At 40.6% G+C, this 14,863-nt stretch overlaps 1 protein-coding gene across 4 annotated transcripts; it reads right to left on the bottom strand.

Moving 5' to 3' along the window:
* Window positions 1-192: 192 nt before the first annotated feature.
* Window positions 193-14,549, bottom strand: trpv1 (transient receptor potential cation channel, subfamily V, member 1). Of its 4 annotated transcripts, XM_078265249.1 has the most exons (18): window positions 14,387-14,549; window positions 13,885-13,968; window positions 13,384-13,489; window positions 11,879-12,109; window positions 11,541-11,698; window positions 11,297-11,449; window positions 10,432-10,569; window positions 9,487-9,785; window positions 8,540-8,716; window positions 8,305-8,460; window positions 8,113-8,208; window positions 7,924-7,994; window positions 5,324-5,489; window positions 5,172-5,238; window positions 3,679-3,992; window positions 3,474-3,595; window positions 1,271-1,392; window positions 193-1,162 (listed from the first exon to the last, which is right to left on the bottom strand). In XM_078265249.1, exons 4-18 carry the CDS (start codon window positions 12,085-12,087, stop codon window positions 1,065-1,067), a joined length of 2,346 nt encoding a protein of 781 aa, XP_078121375.1. In that variant the 5' UTR covers window positions 12,088-12,109; window positions 13,384-13,489; window positions 13,885-13,968; window positions 14,387-14,549; the 3' UTR covers window positions 193-1,064. The 4 variants fall into 4 exon arrangements, with proteins under 4 accessions (XP_078121375.1, XP_078121374.1, XP_078121376.1 ...); XM_078265248.1 differs by lacking the exon at window positions 13,384-13,489; XM_078265250.1 differs by lacking the exon at window positions 13,384-13,489 and having other exon boundaries at window positions 14,511-14,528.
* Window positions 14,550-14,863: the final 314 nt, after the last annotated feature.

Raw genomic sequence — 14,863 nt, 5'->3', positions numbered from 1 at the left:
TCCACAAGCCTTTCTTTTGTGTCATTCTGTAAGACAGATAAGAGGCAAGAGAGTGAGAGTTGTGCTACTCTTTTTGTAATATTGTAATAATAAAATAAAGTTCTAATTTATGCTTTGAAATTAGTCTGAACCGTTGTTTGGATTATCTGCAACACTGATTCAAACTGACAACAGGTGTGTACTTTTAAGCAAAAAAAAAAAAGGTGTGCACTTTTCTCCTGCTCCCTTCATTTTGCATGAGATAGGACAACTATTGTCATCTTGTCCTGACAGTTCCGGTCAGTTACTATTCACAGATTTGTGTCTTGCATATTCAGCCTTACAAGTGGCTAAAAGGTTCAAAAGGCTAAACCACATGCAATTCGTAACTGAGACAGCTATTGCTGAAGGTGGTGATTATTGCACCTGCTTGCTGTGCTTTCATGCCATTTATCAGAGCCTGCCTCTGCCAAATAGAAACAGGAAGTAGAGTAGACGAAGCAAGCTGCGAAATCCACAGGACTATCTGGCTGCAGTAGATTTAGCTTGTCTGGCTGTGATGAAAATGGGACTTGTATAAAGGGCACACAGCATGAGAGCAGGATCAGCACCTTTCGTAATCAGTATTACTCCATGAAGGATTTTGAGCGATGTCAGAGGTGCCGGCAGGTTTTGGCCTTTGTGCAGAGAGGATGTGCATCCTGTTCAGGTGGTGGTAGAAACAGCATGTGCAAAAGCCTTTGGATTAAATGTTTAATGTATTGCAAACATGTGACTTGGCAATTAAGCAGCACTTAATGCAGCTTTCAGCTTTGATACATTCTATTTTACGCCATTTTGTCAGTCGGATGAACAAAGATCTGCAATATCTTCCACATCACTGCTCATCTCAGTGAACTATTGCCTCAAATACAGGATTTTAAATCAAGTTGGCATGGGAATATCAGTCAGTCAGAAAGGCAGTCCACACATTTGACAGTTACATTTCTTGGGGAACTGAAACTGAATACTGTCTTTAGGTTTGAATGCCTCGATGCTCGGGTCAGTCAGGTTGAGCAGCCAGAGTGAAGCTCTCTGTTGTCTCTTTAGATCGGCGAGGTGCCCAGAGGACTCATCTCTGTGGACTCGTATGTCTGCCGCGACCGTCGACTGCCATCCATGAATAAGCCTCTCCAGCTCCTCCCTGTGGATACAGAAGGAAATGTTACTAGACATGGATTACTTTCATGTCACAGAGAAATGCTTAAAAAGCATTTTCTAATTGCAAAAAAAAGCATTCATGTTTCTGCACCTCTGGTTGGTCTGTCCGGCAGAGTGTTTGAGGCGGGCTGTTGGGCGCAATCCCAGCACCCAGGATCCTCATTGATTTTGCCCAGGTTGATGTTCCATTTGTTCCAGTTGACTTCCTCCACTCTGAGACGACAAGGGGACACATGCTCCAATTACTGTCTGCTGTGTGATGCATCACTCAGCTGTCAGAGAAGGCAAATTAGTGAAGAACACAGTGTGCTGCGCATCAATCGATGCTGCTCACACAGCTGCATCTTTTGTTAAATCTTCACACCTACACCTTTGTTTCTTTTCTGCTTTGGTATTATTACTTGCTATACCTTGATTTTCTTTCGCTGCTCAGATGATCAGCCTGTAGAGGTGGTTTGACATGTATAAGAGATTTTGTAACATAGCAGACTGTCTCACAACCAAGTCCAATAACAGACCACACCTGCCAAAAATGTAAGTCAGAAAACAACTTCAGAAGTAAACCTCTCACAGTACTCCTTCCTATCACCAGGAAACCGCCTATACAATCCCACCATTTCTGGACACACGTGCAGATTTAGTGTCTTATCCAGCATAACTGGACACAATAGGGGACCACTACTGAGCAGTAGACATGAATAGAAAGCATGCCTCTGCTTGTCACTAATAAGTAATACTGGGTATTCAACCATCATAAACATAGCAAACATGCTCTTTTCTCCAGCCCTGGATTAATCTGCTAGGGAGCCATGTGCACTGAGCATGTATCCTGTTGCCTTTGAGTTCCTGTCAGGTACAGTGCACTCGGCAGTTTGCATATGCTGGCTTCAATATGTTTTGCCCACAGTCAATTGAAAACCAATTAGTACCTTTTATGCTTGAAGTTAAAGGCAAGGTTGGTAACTTTTTCCACACTACAACCCGCCAGCAATAAATAACTTATGGGTTCTGAAAAAGGAGCGAAAAAGATCTGTCACCTGTAACTGCTGTAATCCTGTAAAAACACCCACCAATCACTGACTCACGGTCCGCTGGAAACAACCAATGAAATGCCTTCCTTCCCCGAGCCTGAGCTCAGTGCGCATGGTCGGCGCATTGCTAAAAGTAGTCATGTTAGTCTTAAACATTCGGTATGATAATATTAGGTGTTTGCTAAACCAGTGAATGAAACATGAAGAAAAACTGCGGTGCTTTCTCCACTCTGCTCTGGTTAGGGGTTCGACGGAGCCCTGAGGAGATGCTACTTTCAAATCTTGCAAATTTTTCAACATTACCAACCCTGCCTTTAATATTAGCATTTAGCATGCTAACCTGCTCACAATGACAACATGCGAGAGTTTTAGTAGGTGTCATGTTTATAGTGTTCACCATCTTAGTGTAGCATGTTTGCATGCTAACATTTGCTAATTAGCATTAAACAAAGTACAGCTGAGGCTGATGGGAATGTCATTAGTTTTGCAGGTATTTGGTCATAAACTAAAGTATTATTGGGCAAAACTAAATGTAGATCTTATGATGGGTGCCAGATGAGAAGTTAATGGAGTCAAGTTATTACAAATCATCCTGAGGGGAAGATGAATGTCTGATCTGAATGTCATGGCTATCCATCCAATTATAAGATAAGATATTTCAGTTTGAACCAAAGTGGTAGACCGGCCAACAAACCAACAGACCAACATTGCTATCCCTTGTTTATATGTGTTTTAATGGTAAAAATTACCAAAAGATAATAACATTACCACAAACCCATTGCCGCACAGCGATGGGGCCTTTGGGGCCTTATCAGTGATGGTGCAAATTATTGAGTTGTGTCCTGTCCAGCGGTGGTTCTAGAGGAGGGCCAAGGGTGGCCAGTGTCCCCGTATTATTAAGCCTCGACCCCCATTTGGCTCCCCTAACTGTGTTTCATACATTTTTAACCACAACTTTATCCCCAAAGAGGGAATATTATTCATGTGCTGTGATAAATCAAACGTAGAATGAGTATTCTTGTGTTTATTGTTATATGTGTATTGTTAGTCTTTTGTAGAACCAAACCTATGAAGGGTTGGTGGTATGTAACTCTTGTGCTTAATATATTTGATGCCCCTAAAATTGCAAGTGGCCCCAGCATGGCCCTTCTATTTGAAATGGTCTAGAACCGTCACTTGTCATGTGATCCAGGACGTACACATGCAGCTTGATGGAGCCTCTCGAAACATGTCAGTCACTAGCTGTATTGTCATGAAGCAAACCTGAAACACCGGCGACGGTCATCTCCAAGAGCAGTGTGGATGTTCTTCTCCACCCCGCAGCGAAACCTCTTCCTTAGACAGCGAGACAGCCTTTTCTCCATTTCCAGGATGGTGATAGCCCTCTGAAAACAGTCACAGCACTTCATTAAACCACTGCTGCTTTGAACACAGACACTGGACCACGGAGCCCTCCTGGACGCTTCACCTGTAGCTTCCAGATGCTGGTGCTCTTCATGGTGATGCTCTCCACGGTGTGGTTCATGAGGGCGATGAGCATGTTGAGCAGCAGGATGTAGGTGAGAATTATGTAGCCGATGAGGAGCACGTAGAACACCTCCTTGTACTCGTAGCCCTCAGTGAACTCCATGTCGCCCATGCCGATGGTGAACTTAAAGAGCTCCAGAATGGTGAAGGAGATGCTTCTGAAGTACGGTTTTACACAGTCCGAACCAGGGGCAATGGTAGTTAAGAGACTGCGCCCCTTTTTGTCAACAGGCTCCATGAGCAATGTGACCACCGCTAGGACAGGAGATAGGAAGCAATTTAAATACAGTAGGCTACATCCTCCATTCATGACATATTGACAATAGCAGTGTTATTACAAGTTTGTATCTCAAAATGTCTGTTATTTGTTTAGGAAAGTAATAGACCTTAAAAAATGTGGTCATGGTGTGTCTCAAATCAATTTAATGGGTAGCCTGTACCTTTTAAATTGAGTTATTACTTAGTTTTCTTTCAACCTGGACCCTATTTTTCTATGTTTTTGTGTATAAGTGACTGATGGTAACATTCATTGTTGAAATTGGTCCAGTATTAAACAAGACCGTTGCAGTCAGCAGTCAATAAAACAAGCTAAAATGTGAGTTATAGGGCAGTGCACCGTCAATTTCCGTTCAAAAAACTGCTTGTTTTGCCATTGACAGGCTCAGATTAATATTCTAAGTGTCTGACATCATTATGGAAAGGATTTCTAAGGAGGTCGACCTTTCTGTTAAAGAGTAAGATCGTTTGTTTTTTTAAACATCGCAAAATTACGTTTGCTAAGGCCACCAGAATCTATGTAAATAAACAGTTATTTTAGCATCATAAAATACACCATTCAAAGTTGACAGAAAAAACATTCAACTATGAAAATCCATTTTGACATCACAACTCTAGTTTTGGTTGAAATAAACACATAGTTTACCAATTTACATGTGAAAATATGTTGGCTTTATTGTTTTTTATGGAGTCTGGTGGGTTTAGTGCTAGCAATCTCAGATCTGTTTCTGGTTAAACAAAAAGGTCTTTGGGATCCTTTCCATAATGTTTTCAGACACTTGTCAGTTGCAGAAACAGCACTTTTAGTGGACGTAATTGACGATGCACATTTGCCCTATGGTTATATTGCAGCCCGGTCTGCGGCTGCTGGTCACTGCTATTTTGCCAATACTGGACCAATTTCAATGATTGTTGTTCCCATCAGTCACTTACTCACAAAAACAAAAGTAGCCTAGGTTGGAAAAAAAGGGAATTTAAGATAAGTAAAACTCTTGATAACATTACCTTGTAAAAAAGCATTTTGGAAGAGGATTAAGGACACGTGAAAAATGTAAACAACTTTGAATTCTGACTTTAAACTTAAATTCTGACTGGCCCTTATCCTCTTGCATAAGTAGTAGATGTCTTTTTGAATGAATCTTTACACGGGAGAAATACCTGCTGAAAATCCCAAGAGGAAGACGATGTAGACAAAAAGAAAACGCAGAATATCACAAAGGATCATCTACAGAGAAGAAAAGAGACTTCAGGGATCAGATTGTTGACTGTGATGTTCACTGTGGTTGCAGTGCCACCTGTGTGGACTATACCTTCTGTATCATGATGCTGTAGATGCCCATGTGTTTGTCGCCTCTGGAGAAGTAGAGCATGTTCACCCAGCTGAGAGCAAGACACAGCACCAGAAAGCCGAGGTACTCCTGCCGCCTGAACAGGTACAGCCCGGCGGAGACCAGGAACAGGGCGCCCTGCACAAAACTACCAAAAGCAGAGAAGCCACTGTGATCCTGCACAGCTACATGCTAAAAATGCAAATGTGTACTATAAAACATGAGGATTTTACTATATAGTGTGTACGTAAGTCCAAAACACAAAATGACACAGAAGAAAAAAGAAGAACCGATCCTCAGATCATCTTTGCTGTTCAATAAATCCCAGGAGTTATTTGGTGATTAAGCATTGTCAAGAGAACCACCAAATTATGTTTTATAATGTTTTTTTTCTTTCACTAGATTTAAGATTATACAGTGCCTATAAAAAAGTATTCACAAATTATATTCACACTCATCAATCAAGAAGATTTAATGTGGCTTTTTTTGACACTGATTAACAGAAAAGTCGTTTTAAAGTCAAAGTGAAAGCAGATCTGTACGAAGGGATCTACATTAATTACAAATATAAAATACAAACATTAAAGATCACCTGTGTGTAGTTGAGGGGTTTCAGTTGATTGTAGAATAATTACAAGTGTATCAGGAAGGTCACAGTTTTGGTGAGTCAGTATCAGTGGTGGAATGTAATTAAGTAAATTTGCTCAAGTACTGTACTAAGTACAAATTTCAGTTACTTGAGTCTTTTTTTTTCATGCCACTTTCTACTTCTACTCCACTACATTTCAGAGAGAAATATTGTACTTCTTACGCTACTACATTAACCTGACAGCTTTAGTTACTAGTTACTTTCCAAGTTAAGATTTTTGCACACAAAACACGTTTATAAAATACAATGTTTTATCATAAATTGAACTACCCAACAATATAACGGCCTACAAGTCCAGCTGAAATTATTAGCTGATTAAACACTTAGTTGATTGACGGAACAGTTTGGATCGTTTCCAGTTTCTAAAATGTGAGGCTTTTTCGTTTGATTATTTTATTGATTACTTTTACGTTTAGTACTTTAAATACATTTTCCTGATGATACTTGCATACTTTTACTTAAAGGTGCAGTAGGTAAGCCTTATAAAACTACCTTTCTGTCATATTTGCTGAAACTGACCCTATGTTCCAGTAGAACTACATGAAGCTGGTCATTAAAAAAAAAATCACCACCTACAGCCTGTAGTGTGATTTGCAAAAATCCACCGCGCCCTGTTCAGATGCACCAATCAGGGCCAGGGGGAGTGTCTTACTGCGTGTCAATCACTATTCAAGCACACGCATTCATGCTCCCTTGTGGGGGGAAGAACTTAGGAGTTTGGGGCTTTAGCAGAAAGGGGGGAGGGACTGAGAAGTTGTCGATGTTCAAATTTTCTGGAAGTCCTGGATCTTCGCAATCCTACCTACAGCACCTTTAAGTAACATTTTCAATGCAGGACTTTCACTTGTAACAGAGTATTTTTACAGTGTGGTACTTCTTCCACCGCTGGTAAGTATTGTGGCAAAACAACAAAGGAACACTCCAAGCAAAAGGTGACTGAAAAGCACTATAACAGATGCAACAGAAATTGCATGGGTATATAGGTACAGTGTCAGTTACCATCACCAACTGCTACGGTTCAATTATTCACAGTTACCATATATCATCTTGGAGATGCTGTCAGTTAAAGATGATTCCAAGTCTAATATGCTCCTTTTATATTAAAGAATACATAGAAAGTTTTCATGAAAAGCAAAGCAGCAAGAAAGGTGGGTGGAACTATCTGGGTGGATGTATCCCCACGTTTTTCATTCCTGTTTTGTCTAATTTCATTTTATTTCTTCTTAACCTGATTCTATATGTCAGTTAATTGTGGTAATGTGTTGGATTAACGTGTGTGTTGTTCTGTGTGAATAGTGTGAAAAGTATGTTTTAAAATGGCCACAAAAACACATTAAATCTACTTTAAGTCAATGTTGTAAAACAAGACAACATGAAAAGGGAGCGAATACTTTTTATAGGCACTGTATGTAAACCTGACTTTGGGTGTAAAAATTATTCTGCACAATGTGTCCTATTAATTCCTAAAAACATCATTTTCATAAATATGTTGACAACTCTTTCACAGTGGGTGAGGATCTTGTGAAGAAAGTTCCTAAACCCCAAACTGAATATTTTTAAAAAGCAATGTAACTTTAGAAAAATGTTGTTTTGCTGACCTCTGGTGGTTTAACTTCTGAGCCTGCAGCAGTGATGTAGATGCATACTCTAATTAGGTGTGTCAGTACACTGTTACATCACTGTTGGGTGTTGTCAAGGTGGCACAGAGCACATTTCTGACCACAGCCAGGTTTTCAGCCTGGTGTTGACTTACTCTTTCGCGCATAAAGACACACGCATGAGTGTGAGCGTGTATTAAAAAAAAATCAGCTTTGCAAATGTTGCATTGGATTAAAAACAATCACTGTAAACATAACTTGTTCGTTTACAATAAATTTTTACAGGATACCTTTAATTTTGACCACATCTGGGAGACATAAACATTGCTACTTACAAAAGAATCTCATAATATCCATCAATCAGCAACGTCTGCATCTTCGGGCGTTTCCTCTTCATGTCTATGATCTAGGGATTTAGATAACGATTTTGATAAATCACATAATTGGAGCACAACTTGCACAAGGTTGGTGATGTGAGCCCCTGGATTTTAATTTGAATTTAAAAGGCATGGGCACTTACATACCCCAATGACAAAGAAATAGCAGTTTGCCAGCATTGTCACTAGCTGGCCTGAGACATACAGGTAACCCACTGGCGTGTGTTCGAGGGGAAACGGCAGCTGTGGGGCAGAAAGAAGAAACACAAGCAACATCACCACAGGTCTGTCTGGGATGGCTACACAGATCAATTACACAGTTTGTAGCAGCCAGTTCACCTTTCCACCCTTTCTATAGTAGGCGACCATAGTGAAGATGATCAGGTACAGGACGTAGACCAGGTAGTTAAAAACAAACATTGGGCCAGCAAATGTCTTCCACTTCTCCTCCAGCATCTGGCTCAGAGGCTCCAACTGGAGCATCTCGTGGCGGTTCTGAGAGGAGACAGATGTTTGAGTACAGAGTGACTACAGCAGCAGCTGTTCTGACTGGGCTCACAATGCCGGCACTCACAGGAATGTCACTGCCGTAGACCAGTATCTCCATGACTGAGTTTTCCTCAAACGAGTCCACAGAGGCCAGGTCGTACAGGGAGCTGCGGACGGGCCCGTAAACCCACTCAGTGAATTTACGGGACAAATGTTTAGTGTGACTCTCTTGGAATTCCCGTTTTAGGATGTGTGAAAAAAGCTGCAGACAAATGAAAGGAAAGTCAGAGTAAAATAATGTCTGGGAATGTTCAATCCCAGTCATCCAGGTAGTGCAACATCTGGACTGAAATTGTAGACATGTATGTGACTCCACTTTAGCCTGAAGGACTACAGACCCCAATCCAGAAACTCATAGGGCCCACTAAAACATTAACTTCTGGGTTGTCAGAGAAGCTGGGATCCAATAGTATATTTTTGACCTTGGGCCCCAATATATTTCTATGAGGGGTGGGAAAATAAATCGATTCATGTGTGTATCCTGATTTTTTTTTGGTGACGATTTTTAAAATCGATTGTTTTCCCCAGAATCAATATTTTTATTTGATTTCTTTGCCAGTGATTCATTCACCTAAATATTTTCTGTTTATACGGTACCGCCGACGGCAACTACATCATATCTGTTTCCAGCAAAACAGAGCTGAAGCAGAAAAAGCAGAAAATACCTGTTATGTACTTCTTTACAAATGAAATACATGCCAGACTGACTGACTGACTTTTAGAAAACAATTAGTCTTTAGAAATGTCTCATCATAAATTGTCTCTAGAAGTGTATTACTCAACTTTTTGTTTTTGTAAAAGAAGGAAAATCGCAATACTCAATACTATCGAATTGGAATACTTCTAGACTCGCAATACAAATCGAATCGGCACCCATGTATTGTGAAAGATGCCAATCGGGACAAAAGCACATCGTCCCATAACTAATTTCTATTCGGCTGTGTCTGAAGTGACTCTGCAGTATGTGTTTACCCCAATCTTGCCAGTCTTGGCAGCCATTTTGAGAGGCGTCAGCCCCTTGTGGTTCTCAGTGTCCTCCAGCTTCAGCATGGGGTGCAGCTTGGCTGTGGTTTTGAGGATGCGGTCGTACATTTGGGTAATAAACTGTGTGTTAGCCTCAGTGTTGTCAGCCACCACCACCAGGGCGTGCAGCACCGTGTTGCCGCTAGAGTCCCCCATCGTAGCGTCCGCTCGTTGGTAACTGTTCTCCATGAGGAAGTCCACCATGTCGGGCTGGTTGGTGCAGGCTGCCAGAGACAGAGGCAGCTCACCTGAGGACAACACAGAGAGACATCCAGTTCACTTTGTTTTCTTCTGTATAACTGATTTAAATGCATCTCTGTCTGAATGTGTGTATGCGAGTATGGTTTTGTGATAACTAATCATGGTCCAGTATGCATCAAAATGATTGGGCTGGGGAGGGGGGCTGAACATTATGTGTATGTGAAGCCTTTTTGTGTTTTCTTAATTTTTTCTTTGGATACTTCCTTTCACTTAGGAAACATCTGTAAACCCTTGTGCAAATAACAGATTCATGACTAGAAAAACCTCTCAAATGAATCAGGTTCCCAGCATTCAGATGTTGTTTACTGTATGTGGCATCTACTGTATACCTGCTATCTCCCCCTAAAGATCCCCTGTCCCCTCTACAAATTACAAAACAATGTGTCTCAGAGGATTAAACGGTGAGGGCTCTTCAGAATATTAGTCTTCTAAATGGTATGTATCTATGTATTAACAACAATAAAATCAAATGATTTGGAAATGGCATGCTCAATCGTTATATGACGCCATTGACAGGCGAACAAGTACCACGCTCCGTGTCATTGATTCAAATTACAGATTTCTTTTTGAACATTGTTGGAAACATTTAGAGAAATGTAAGTTGTGCGATTTCCTGCAGCAGCATGGACTCACCAAAGTAGAAGTTTGGGCCATCGTGTGGTTGGAAGAATGTTCCGCAGGCTTTGGCATGGACATCTGCTCCTTTACTGATCAGCAGCTTCACATAGGAACAACTCCTCCTCTCAATGGCTATATGGAGAGCGGTCTGGCCTGTCAATCACACATTAGTTTGGATCAACAGAAGTACATTTCCGAATAATTGCCCTCGCCTTCCGATCTGTATGTTGCCGTTCTCAAACTCTAACTAACTAACCTCGAGCTGGCAAGCTGCACGCTGAAAATGGCAAGTTTGTAAGAAAATTTGGATCGTGCAACAAAGCAGGCCTGCTTGGATTTTTTAGAGGAATAATTGTAAAGATTTACAAAGAATATGTTTAACGTTACGGCATTTACTATCTAACTGGGAAGTTTTGGGACCGATTGGTGGGATTGCTGTGGGCGAAGTACACACGGAGATACACTGGTAAGAGCAAATGAGGTTTAACCATGTATCCAGCTAATTTAAATAGCTCACGTTACTGTATTGTGGGAACAGTTCACTTTTTTTAATATTGTATGTGGCGTTTTCTTTTGCGGGGTGCAAATGTTCCACCAGAACAAGTTCCTTCCCGAGACTATTTTGCAGAGCCACCGTTGCTGCGTCCAGAGCTTAGCGCCGCCCAAGACGATTGTGATTGGTTTAAAGAAATGCAAACCAGTGTTTTTTTCTCCTATCCTAGAATGTATCTGTGGTGTAGCCAGGCCGTACTCCACAGCGCTGTGGAGATACTGTAGGTCTGGCAATGCGAGACTAGTCACACATCAATACGTATTTAAAAAAAAGCAGAATGTTGCAAAAGTACATTCTCACAGAAATTCTGCTTCATACACAGTTTACCTTTGTAGTAGCTGTTGGTGTAGGCTGCATTCACAAACTCTTTAATGTCGCCCATTTTCTCTGAAATGTCGATTAATAGTTCCACCGTCTTGTTCTCGCCATCCCTGAGGTGCAGCAGAGCCTTCATCAGGGCAGTTTTACCATAGGACTGATCTGCGGGTGCAACCACACATTCAGGGAGATAACACACAGGTCTACAGCTTACTGTGTGGTGCAGCTGTTGCATCATGGGTCTCACACTCACACAGAGAGTCTGAGAGTTTCTTCATGTTCTGGTGCAGGTACTGATGCAGGCCATCCAGCTTTCTGACATCCCGGCTGGCCACGGCTTCAAACAACCTATCAATGTTAAACGTCTTGCTGTCTCTCTTCTGGTCGGGCTGCTGCTCACGTCGAATCTTTCTATCGGCAAAATATTTTAGTGATAACACAGTTACAAGAGATTAATGTGAGTCAAAAGGCCAAGCAGCTTCACATTCTGCATTAAACAAAACCATGGGGCTTGACAATACACAGCACCCATGGTGTTATGAGTATTAAAAAAAGGCAGAGATCACTTTATCTTTGCATGGGGAGGCTCACTTGTCAAAGTTGAGATTGAATCTGATTTGAGGCTTGGTCGTCTCCATTTCCTCCTGGTAATCAGTGTCCATGGGAGCCTTGGGCAACTCCTGGCCCAAACCCAGGGCAGAAAAAACACTGTCCTTCTTTGGCGCTTTCTGCCGCGTTTTTTCCTCCTCCGTCCTGTCGTCTGTCTCCAGAGAGAAGCCAAACATCTCTGACTTCTCCATCTTCACCTCTTGCTCCAGGGGTCTGCATAGACAGACATACAGCCCGAGTGCACATCAGACAACATCCAACAGATCCGGTGAAGTTAATTTGACAGCTAGAGGTACATATGTGGAGAAGTAGTTAGCTTCAACTACTTCTACAGATTTCCATTTAAAAATAGCTATCTTGTATAAAAAAACTACTTTCCGTAGACCAGTGGTTTCCAACTTGTGGGTGGGTTAGGGTTAGGGGATGGATCCTAACACTAACCCACCCACTATATGTTTAAATAATAATAGAAAATGAGTTCCACTTTTGTCGTCTACTGTCATTATTGTGAACAGCGTGATGCCTTGTTTAGTAAGCTAAACACAGATATTGATTTTGTAAATATGGATGATGCTCAAAGACTGAGATGGCTGTTTATAGCATGTGGAACTTGAGAAACCTCAGAAAGCCTGGAAGAAGTGAAAAAAAAAGCTCTTTACCAAGATTAACTGTATATATTTCTTAGTTTGTACTGCATTTGTTATTATTTTATTATTATATTTTTTATTATTTTATTTCTCAACATGATTTGTATATGCGAGACTGGCAGACCTCTGTTAAATGTCTATTTATCCTATGTGGGATGGTCCAAATGTTTGGCATGACACAGAAATAAAAATAAAACTAAAAAACAGTTTATTGAAATAAGTAAAATAAAAAAAACGCATTTCTGCTTGACAAAATGTTTTCTCTAATCGTCTTTCACCTTATTCAATCGAAAATCATTCTCACTGCTCACAACTGTGTTGATAACTCACTCACACACTCACACACACACACACACACACACACACACACACACACACACACACACACACACACATTTTGCTTTGTTTGAGTGGCTCAAAAGCCGGAAGCAGTTGAGAGCCATGGGTATAAATAATGTAAGACGAGACTTTCCTGTTAGTGCTTTAAGATGAGTTACTACAGTACGTATGTGTTTGTATCAGCTGGGTCTGAAACATGTTTACCACAGGGGATCACCTCACTGGCCTTTAAGGGCACAGACATATTTTCAGACATGTGATGTTTTTACCCCCAGTGACTAACAAGGAGTGTATTTAGAAGATTTCCATGACAACAGTACGCCCTTGATCTTTGCAGAATAATCAAATCATGTACAGTATCTTTTATTCAGAAAAAGAATCTGCAAATATTCCTGCAAAGTTCAGATGATCCCCATTAAAGGATATATGCTATATACTGTGTGTATATATATATATATATGATGTTTTAATCTAAATGATCATGTTAAGGATAATGGGAACCTGATCTTTGGTGGCTTATTGTTCCTCTTTTTTTAGTCACGAAATGGGGAATTTGTGCCTCAGTAGAAACTCTGTTAACTTAGACTCCATGATCATCACGAGGAATCTGTAATGCAGCCAGAAATAAAGAAAGGAAAAATAGAAGTATGTACTCGCATCACATCTGAATGAATTCAACATTTGTTTTCATTAACAAAACTGTATTTTAAAACCTCTTTGTTGTTCAATTATGTGTGGCAATTTCCCATATCCTCATTACATCGCATAAAACATCCACAAAACCAAGCAGTGCACTGTGTCTTTTTAATTGTCTGCATGGCTGTACGTTCAAATGTACAAGATATATGATAAAATCACAACAGCGTGATATGAGAATGCACATTAAAATATGTTCAAACAAAGAGGATTTCACTGATACTACAGACATTTGACAATACTCTCCAGAAGCAATCTAACGATTTAAAACTGGTAAATAAAACCATAACACATCATTTGACTCACCAGAAGTAAGTTTTCCTGCTTCAGATTGTCTTCTTGATTAAAAATCTCATCCTCAAGTCAAAAACAAAACTACAGTGGCGTGTCCTGCAGGGAGGCATGTGTGTAAGTCCTATTGTTCTCCATTCTAACAGGTCCATTTCATGTAATGGTGATGAGAGATTGAAGGAAGAAGCCAGAGGGAGATAAAGTGACACACCCTAGAGAATATCAGAGCCCATTGCTAGGGTTCTGAGTACTTAAAAGTATGCTGTATTGACCCAGGCCAAGGCAGCAAAAGATAACACAAAGGAATTCAGAGCACTAGTTTATTATCTGACATGAACACAACAGATGTGTTTCATGATGAGCTCATCAGAAAAGGAGCTACAGAGCAGTTCAATACTGTATGTCCTATGGCATTTAGACAGGAACCTTCAAATTCATTTAAACGTAATCAACTGGAGAACTTAGCTGGAAAGAATTCCCATCAAGAAATAAAATAACAGATAAATGGATAACTTACCCTTCTTAAAACACTACTTTTCTTACTCAGGTTTGTGTCTATTTCTTAAGTCTCTTTTTTTAGTCCATAATTTTGCTGATGCGCTTCCTGCGTGTCTATTGAGCCTCTTTGTAGTTTCACTTACATGGGGTGGGTGGGTGTTTTCTGTGCTGTTCTGGTCCTGTGACTGAGTGTGTGGTTGCAGGGCTTCTGCCTGCCAGTGCAGGCTATAGATATGCGTTCATGTGCTCATTTACAGCTTCCTTTCTTAAGATGACTTCCTTTTTTTCACAGTTAAGCAGGGCACACAGGCCTTCACATACTGAGATAGTAACCATTGGCACAGGATGGTTTAAGTATTTGAAATAGGTGCAAAAAAAACGTTATATCCGATATTGTACAGCCTTGTGCTTAATTCCCAATTCCTATCTGGACTTATCAATATGAGTGTGCCTTTGTATGCAAGTATAGTGCTTTCCATTCACAATTTGAATAAGT

Source organism: Sander vitreus, chromosome 13 (genome assembly GCF_031162955.1).
Source record: "Sander vitreus isolate 19-12246 chromosome 13, sanVit1, whole genome shotgun sequence".
Taxonomy (NCBI): Eukaryota; Metazoa; Chordata; class Actinopteri; order Perciformes; family Percidae; genus Sander; species Sander vitreus.
Note: the sequence above shows the minus strand (reverse complement) of the source record. Positions and strands in the feature narration are given on the sequence as shown.